Genomic DNA, 8,828 nt, shown 5'->3' on the forward strand with positions numbered 1-8,828 from the left:
ACGTGAGTGCACAGCTGTGTGTTTGGATGGACATGCATGCAGCTGTGTGTGTGCTCAAGTGTGACTTCACACACGCGTGTGTGTGTGGCTGCATGCATGCATTTGTGTGCCCACATGAGCATCGTGTTGAGGAGCAGGCCCATGGTGATCCTCTGGCATCACCACCAGCTGACACCTGCCTGCTATAGGAAGTGATGAGCTGTTTCTGTAATCTCCTCCCAAGTTTACATTAAATGCTTTTCATGAGAGAATCTTATGTGCTGGTTAATATCTTTGCATTACAGCTGTATGCCTGGATTCCTCCCAAGTTTTGATTGGCTCCTAGAAAAATGTGCTTCCTCTAAATTATTAAAATCTTCCTGTGAAACTGTAACAAGTGGGATTACTCTGTGCCTTGCTGCTTAGTAGCTCATAGTACTTGAAGAAAATCAGAGTTGTTTTCTTTCACTGGAGTCTTAAAGAAATGTTTTCCAAAAGTGATACATGCTTGTAAAAAAACAAAGATATAAAGTAGAAAATAAAAATCACAGGTAAATTCATTCCCTATGGATAATCATTATTAACATTCAGAGCAAATCTGTCCAGAAACTTTAATATATGTGTACTTAAACAAAAATAGGATCATGGTATGCATTCTCTTGTGTAACCTGCTTTTTTCACATAATGAAGCATGCTGTGCATCTTCCCATGTCAATAAATAGAAATCTGTATGTTTTTAACAGCTGCCATAGTATTTTATATATGAATGGGATCATACTTTACAGAACTGTTCCAGTTTTTTACTATTATAAACAATGCTGTGATGAATATCTCAGTAGATCTCCATCTTTAGACGTCTGTCCAGTTGCTTCCTTAGAAGGAATTCCTGCAGTAGAAATGGCTACATCAAAAGTTTTGACATTGGAAGCTTTGATACACGTTGTCATTTTCCCAGTATAATGATCTATTGAATGCTATTTCAGTGATTCTGTCCTTGCTGCATTTTTTTCCCCCATGCTTTTCCTAAGGAGTGTTGACTCTTTTTCAAACCCTAGATGAGTCTGTTACCAGAAAGGAGCATCTGCCTTCATCCTGCACATGCCACAAAGCATGCCATGGCCTGGGAGTGCTCCACCAAGCTGCCAGACCTCTCCCGGCGAGCATACTGTGTCCAGCCCACAGCTCCTCAAGGAGGAAGAGGGCCCAGAGTAGGAGTACACCCTGAGCAGCTGCCTCTGGTGAGTATACCAGCCCTGAGGCCCTGAGGGGGCTTCATAGGGTTAGCAAAGGGTCCAGGAAAAAGGAAAGACAAGAAAGCCTTACAGTAACCAAGGGGGACCCGGTCTGTGGCCCCTCGCTGTCAGAGGTCCTTCTTTCTGAGGTAGACCAGGATGGCCATCCACAGGCCAGAACAGATGTGAGGGGATGGGAACCACAAGACCCTCTCTGGCCCTCTCCTGCATCCACGACAGAAATGTCCCCCTGATGTAGGGGGATGGAGGAGGAGCAGAAGAACACTGAGTAGAGGCTGTCCCCACCCCAGGAACAAGATGGCCTGTGTCTGTTGCAAGGTGAGGAACTGCACAGGAAGGTGGAAACCCATTCAGTACCTTGATTCAGTTCCTCCCTGCCTTAGCTGGAGCAACAACCCTGAAGTTGGCTGAAGTGCTAGAGCAGGGTTGGCAAACTATGGCCTGTGGGCCAAATCCCACCTTCTCCCTATTTGTATAAGTAAAGTTTTATTGGCACACAGCCATGCCCATCATTTCCAGATGCTCCATGGCTGGGTTTGCACTACAGTGGCAGAATTGAGCAGCTGAGACGCAGACAGTGTGACCCACAAAGTCTAAAATATTTGCTATCTGGCCCTTTATTGAAAAAGTTTGCTGACCCCTATCCTAGAGATTTGTAGTGAGGGGGCAGTGAAAGGCCCTGAGGCCTGGGCTGCTTTCAGGGAGTCAAGACCCTCTTGCCCATAAGAAGGCCCTGTCACTTGATTCCACCTTGAACTCACCCAGCAGACTTCATAGCTGGGGCTCAGCCATGGGGAGCATCTTGGGCCCAGTGGTGGGAGCATTTTAAATGCATCCAGCAGATGTGACTGGCCAGAGAGAATCATTTAAATACATGCATTTACCAAGAGCCCAGCTCTGTTATTTTGGCCAATGGCAGATTGTGAGTTCTTTGTGCTTGAAACCTCCCAGGCTCAATTCTTCCCTGTCATGATATTGGTCTGTTTCTTCTCTCCTCACACCACCCCCACTTTTTTCTGCCAGAACAAAGAATGCTTTCTGCACTCTAGAAAACAAGTGCAAATCTGTGGTTAATAGGGCTAAGTAACTCTTCTAGACCTATAAGACATCAGGAGCCCTTATAGACTATTTTGGAGGGAAAGTGCAATTTAAAGCTAGAGAAAAGTTAGTGACCCTTGGAAAGGGATTAGAAACATCAGGGAATGAACCAGCCTTCCAGAAGAGTTTATGCTTGGAGGGGTTTTTGCAGCCATGGGGCCACTTTACAGCAGTCCCTTCAGATGCTCCCCATGGCTGAGCCCTGGCCATTGATTACAGGAGGCAGAAAGCCATGTGGCCACCACCCCAGACATCCCTTTTTGTTGCATGGGGACTGTTTTTTGTAGCTCCCAGCTCTGCTGGAAGTGCTTCTTGGGGTGGGCTGATGGCTAAGCCATGCACCACGCTGGTGCTTGCCTGCCTGACCCCATGTCACCCTCACATAGCTTGGTGAGGCTCAGAGAGGTCATGTGACTTGTCCGGGTGACTTGGTTAGTGAGCTCAGGACTGGGATTTGAACCCAGGCAAACGCTGTTGGCTGCTGTGTGTACTGCTTGTCCCCCATATCCCTGCATGGTCCCTTATACCTATTGCTGTAGCTTCTTCAAGGGGACGATAGTGAACACTGAAGAAGCTAAAAGGCACATGGCAAGCGGTCCCTTAGTCCATGAGTGGTGAATGGGTAGCTGACCTGGCACCCCCCAACCCCAGTCCACCTGCAGCTACGGGGCTCTGGGGTCTCACTTTGCTACAGGCTGCCAAGTGCTGGTTTCATCATGATTGTTTCCTTTTCATTGTTATTACTATTTTCCTTAAAAAACAAACCAAACCAAACAAACTTGATTTTTCTAAAGACACAGTAAGGCCCCCATATCACCTCTGTGCAGTGTTGGAATGAAGGAGAAGGCTTTGCTTTATGGGAGAATTGGGGGAGCTGTAGGCGCCGCTGCAGTCTCTGAAGTGAAGAAGTCACTCATTCAGCAACACTTTCTGTGACATTGCCTGGGTTGCCGTGCCCCTGCCGTCAGTCACTGGTGCAGCTTGTCTACTGCTCTTGCTAAAGCACCTTGCCCGTGCTGAAGTCCCTGCAGGGGTTCTTGTCCCCCTGCTGTAAAATCCACACTGCTGTGTGGCTCCCGCCGCTCTCTGGCCTGACCCCCCTCTTGCCGCACTGTCCCTGGCCTCTGACCCTGCTGTTGTCATCTGTTGCTCCTTCACCTCTTGCCTCCCCCCTCCCCTACCAGATAGATCCCCAGCCAGCTTTCAGAATGTGGCCCAGGTGTCACCACCACCACCACTGGCTGAATTCAGTGCCTCCGGGCCCCTGAGGCACTCTGTACTCTGCCACCTAACCCTTAGAGGTCTGCCCAGATGCTGTCTCCTCCCTGCTTCTCAGCGCTGAGTCACACCCTGCTCGGTGCTTGTGCAGCTTGCAGTGCCCTCTTTTCTGTGTCTCCTGCTGGACTGCAGGCCCCCAGAAGAGGGGTTGTGTGTTTTTTATTTTTTTGTCCTAAGTGCACTGCCTGTCACATGGGTAGACACCTGGTAAATATTGGAAGGATGGATAGACGGATGGAATAGTCAATGAATGAATGAGTGGGTATGTGGGTGGGTGGGTGGCTAAGTGTAGTCTTGTGCGAAAGGCCTGGTCAGCTGTCACAGGGGGTACACAAGTGCATTAGGCCTCATTTGTGCCCTGCAGACCATGGTAGAAGTCAAGGAGGAAGACTTGGCCAATCCTGGTGATGAGAAGGCCATAGCTCTGTGAATATGGCCAATTCTTGGCCCTCTCTCTCCCATTCTTTCAGGGATGGAATGGAAGAGTGGGAACTCGTGGAGACTGAGGCTCACAGTGAAGTCAGGTCAAGAAATGCTATAAACCCATCAAACGCAAGGCACAGGCAGATGCTGTTAACGCCATGGCTGAGACATGTTGTGCTCTTCCTGGGCATCAGGTCCTAGTCTAAGCACTCGGTTCAGTTTGCACTTGGACCCTGCCGGAGCCCTCTACAGCAGGTGCAGTGCTGCGCCCCGTGCCTCAGGTGAGGCTGTGTGCCTGCTGACCAGTGTGCTTTCTTGACCACAGATCCCTTGGCCAAGCAGAAGGGAACCATTAACAGTCTGAGAAGCCAGTCGGGAGCCTCAGGGACGCCCAGCTCACCTGCAAGATGTGGACAGCCCTTGTGCTCACGTGGATTTTCTTGTTGTCCCTATCTGAAAGCCAAGTGGCAGCCAATGATCCACGTAAGTGAGAAAGCTGTGTGACTTCTGGACGGCCCCACAGTGGCCCCAAAGCATCCCAAGCCCATGAGATAGGTGTCTGCAGACACTGGCCAGTGTGGGGAGGGTGCCCCCAACAGAACCAGGCAGCTGAGCCCTGAAAGGTTCACTTGCTACCCTGCAAGATTTCATGAGTTCTATAAATGTAATCTTTCTTGGGGAGCTCTTTTATCCATACATCACATATTTAATTGCGCTCCTAGTCTCTGCCAGGAGCTATTCATCTCCAAGAATTATTGCAGCGAATCCTTTGGTAAAGCCAAGAGTTCTTTTATGATGTGAATATCTGCACAACAATCTATCTGCTTTGTAAACTTGGATGTGTGTTTAGTGGGTCTTTTAATGGTGAGTCACACCTGTAATGTGAGACTTTCACTCTGATGTTTTGGGGACTGGATTAAATGAAGTGAAGCTCTTAATAAGCCTTTTGTGGGCTGGGCGTTCAGAGAGGGCAAAGGAGTTCTAAAATCAAAGTGCCAAAGGCTTCTGCGGACGCGGGCAGAGAGAAGAGGAGGGGAACGTGTTCACACATCACCTCCCTCGCCTGTCGCTGGGCCGAGAAGAGAGGGCACAGCAGAGCCAGCCCACAGGGCCAGACAGTAGGACAATCTCTGAGCAGTCACCTTCGTGTGAACAAAAATGATCGTGTCTCTTTTTCTCCTTTTTCTGGCTTTAAGGATTTAACTTTGTCCTTCACAAGGTGTGGAATAAATTAGTCAAGAAAGATGCATCTGTGCAAACCCTTACAACAGCTGATAATAACACGTCCGAGAATACAGCCATGGTGACATCTTCTCCTGTCACATTGACCACAGGGACTTTGGTAGCCAACCTCAACTCTACTGAAGTCACAGCAGAGACAACAAACAGGACACATGCAGGCGCGGTAGCTACTACAGAAGGTATGGCTGATGGTGCGGCCTCCAGTGTGCCTGTGCCACCTGTCCCCACAGCCACAGGGCAGACTCTGTCCACTACTGCTGCCTGGCTTCCACCACTCAGCTCATCCCGTGGGCAAGTGCCAAGTAGCACCACATCTCTAAGGACAGTGACACTGACAACATCGGCCACACGTGCGCAGACTGTTACAACCACAACAAACACAAGTGGTCCAACAAGTGCTCACAGCCCTTCCAAGCCCACGCCCAGAAACTCCACTGCAAGCCTTGCACCCCCCAGGAGTCCCCAAGCACAAGGCCCCACCATCCCGATGTCAATGGACTGGTCTGTGGTTGACACAGCAAGTAGGCCCGCACCCCACTCCACCACGAGCCCAGAGCTCACCAACCCCCCCTCCACCAAGACTCCAGAGCCCACCACCTCCTCCTCCACCAGGACTCCAGAGCCCATCACCACCCCCTCCACCAAGACTCCAGAGCCCACCACCACCCCCTCCGTGGTTTCAGTGCCCTCAACAGTGGTGACCACCACCAAGGAACAAGCTGAGGAGTCAGCTGCCAACAGAGTGCCAGTGCCTCACACCAGCTTGAGCCCTGAGGTGGAGGCCACATCCCCCATGACACAGCCAAGCCCTATTCCATCCATCTGGGGAGCCAAAGGGCCAGGCACATCCCAGACACCAGAGCTGGTGGAGACCAAAGCCACACCTGGTACTGTTTCCACTTGGCCAATACCCAGGAGCTCAGGGGACCCTAAGATGCCAGCCACGGACTCATGCTTGCCCAGCACCCAAGGCCAGTACTTGGTGGTGACCACCAAGCCCCTGATCCTACCCCCAGTGAGCAAAACTTTTCTCCTGGTAGTGCTCTTACTCGGGGTGACCCTTCTCATCGCAATCCTGGTTTTGTTTGCCCTGCAGGCCTACGAGAGCTACAAGAAGAAAGACTACACCCAGGTGGACTATTTAATCAATGGAATGTATGCAGACTCAGAAATGTGAGGCTGGGGGGGCCCGGCCTTTGGTGGCTCCAGTGGGTGCTGGAAGGCTGGGCCTCTCCCTCGTCCTTTCACCATGCCTCTGAGACCAAACCAAGTGCTTCCAAATTCTTTTGGTGCAATTTAGGAAATATGCCAGATGCTTAAACACATTTAATTGCTGTCAGATTAATTCCGTGATCACTAAAGAGTTGCTGCTTTTTTCATATTTATTTTTGTAAATGATCACGTGCACAGGAGCAGGGTGATCCTACTGTGGGGGGAGTGGTGGGCAGGGCTCCAGCCCGGTCTCGGCTCCTGACCAGAACGCTCTCGTTCAGACCGTTTCCGCATTCGTGTCAGCGTGTCCCACCCACAGCTGCTCATGGTGGAGCTTTTTTGAGATGCGTATGACGGTGGGTTTTGTAAACGTTTAATATAACATGATGTCCTGGAGGTCTGCTGTGTCTGTGCCACTTTCTTGGGCTTCATTCTGATACCTAAACCTGCCGGGGCGCTGGGCAGGAGGTCCCCAGCCAGTCTCCTGTAATCTTCCTTTTTCTGAGCTATCCGGTGGTGAACTTGGAGGCTGATTTGAGCATGAAAGAGCTGAGTCCAGCACAGAGCCCGGGCAGTGTGGCACAGTCACAGTGCACCTGTACAGCTAAGGAGGCAGGTTGCCTGTGACTGGTGTTAGAGGGACTGATGACCTTGCCCCAGGTCACCCTGGGCCCCAGGGGCAGGCCTGGGATTTGACCCCAGAGCCTACTCAGCAGGATGATTCCCCTGGGTCCCAGCCCCCCATCCCAAACAGCAGTCAGAGCCAACACTGGCCGTGTGCTTACGACATGCCAACCACTGTCCTGTAATGCTGAATGTGTGTGACTCATGGGCCCTCACCACAGCCCCAGGAGATCAGCACAGAGAGAAGGAAGTCACCCACTGAGGGACAGAGTCAGGATTAAACCCTGGTTCTAGCATCCCAACTCTTTCTTTACTTTTTTTTAACCGCCTGCCAGGGGCCTTCTGGACTTTCTCTGCCTGCCTGCCCAAGGCAGTGAGAGCTAGGGCCGAACTCATGGGCCAGGGCATCTCGCAAAGCTGTGTTCCAAGCCAACTCCGCCGCTGCTAACCGTGACCTGCAGCAAGTTATGGAATGTCCTAGAGCTTGACTTCATCTGAGGAGAGACCAAATAACTTCTGTTGTAAACGTGGCAGCCGTGGGCCTGGCCTGGAACAGGGAAGGGGCATTGGCTGCTGCTTGTCAGCCACTCTGAACACCGGGGAAGAGACCGTCTTTGCAGCCTCCAGTTCCCCCCTCACAGAGATCTCCTTGGGCTAAGTCTGGTGTCCAGCTTCTCATTTGAACTCTGCCTCCTCCAAAAAGGATTTCAAATGACCCTTAATAAAAAACAAAGATAGTAAACTTCTAAACTGTTTCAAATAGCTCAAAAGCCAAGGGTGGAGAAGTAAACCGTGGAGAGAACGAATCAGAACTTCCAAACAGTCCTCACCTCCTGTCTTCTACCTCTCTCCATCGGGTTTCCTCCAGCCTTTCTTTTCTTCTTGATTAGTCCTGCTGGCCCCACTGGCCCCCGTCCCTCCTCCGAGGACTCCCCATCTCTGAGTCATGGCATCTACACTGCCCGCTGTGCTCCAGCGAGTCTGTGGCCTTTGGTTTCTCCCTTCCCCAGCAGGCTGCTCACAACCTGAGCCACATTTGCATGTTTCATCACAGGTGTTGGCACTGGTGACAGCTGGTAAGGTGGCTGGCTCCCTGCCTTGTCACTGTGGCTGTCCTGAGCACCAGGCCAGTTCACAGCATTGTCCTGTCTGAGAAGCCACCCGCTGCCTGGAACAGGTAGTTCTACTCGCCAGGGGTGGAGAAGCCAGGGGCTCTAGAGAAGCCCTTTCCTCTGCCAGGCCCAGTAAGGGCAGGCTCCCCACCCTGGCTGGCTGAGCTTCACCCAGAGAGCCAGAGCCCCAGACCCACGTGGGCCATGGCTGGAGGGCGTTCTCCAGCCTGTGGGCATCTCCTTTCTGGCAAGGTGCTATGAGGGGCAACCTGCAGATCTGGACTTCAGCTTGTGACCAGGGGCCTCTACTTGGCACCCCTATATCCAAGGAGTGGGAACAAGGGATCCCCAGGTTCAGCCTGCTCCCTGCACCCACCCAGTGCCCCAAATTCTTTCAGCCCTCAAGAGAAGTGGTCACACTCTGCCCCTCCCTCTTTGTGGATCCTACTCTTGGTCACCCCCAATCATTCTCTCTTGGGTGGCCCTCCTAGTGGGCCACAAGTGACTCAAACTCATGGCATCAAAGGCTGAGCTCAGCTTCAGCCCTCAGGAGTGTGTTCAGACGTAAGGGTCCTCCCTGTACCTAACGGAATCACCACTGACCTGA

The 8,828-nt window shown here is 51.6% G+C and overlaps 1 protein-coding gene across 1 annotated transcript; it reads left to right on the top strand.

Annotated features, from left to right (window-relative positions):
- The first annotated feature begins 1,039 nt into the window (after positions 1-1,039).
- Positions 1,040-6,533, top strand: LOC103588001 (chromosome unknown open reading frame, human C11orf24). The gene is made up of 3 exons (XM_008569569.1): positions 1,040-1,217; positions 4,357-4,514; positions 5,228-6,533. Exons 2-3 carry the CDS (start codon positions 4,439-4,441, stop codon positions 6,448-6,450), a joined length of 1,299 nt encoding a protein of 432 aa, XP_008567791.1. The 5' UTR covers positions 1,040-1,217; positions 4,357-4,438; the 3' UTR covers positions 6,451-6,533.
- The last annotated feature ends 2,295 nt before the right edge of the window (positions 6,534-8,828 follow it).

This window comes from Galeopterus variegatus, unplaced genomic scaffold (genome assembly GCF_000696425.1).
Source record: "Galeopterus variegatus unplaced genomic scaffold, G_variegatus-3.0.2 Scaffold512, whole genome shotgun sequence".
NCBI classification, from domain to species: Eukaryota; Metazoa; Chordata; class Mammalia; order Dermoptera; family Cynocephalidae; genus Galeopterus; species Galeopterus variegatus.

Excerpts from the sequence above, each read along its gene's own strand:
- LOC103588001 (XM_008569569.1), top strand. The coding sequence starts at position 4,439 with ATGTGGACAGCCCTTGTGCTCACGTGGATTTTCTTGTTGTCCCTATCT. Across the intron at positions 4,515-5,227 it reads AGTGGCAGCCAATGATCCAC|GATTTAACTTTGTCCTTCAC; the intron begins GTAAGTGAGAAA and ends TCTGGCTTTAAG.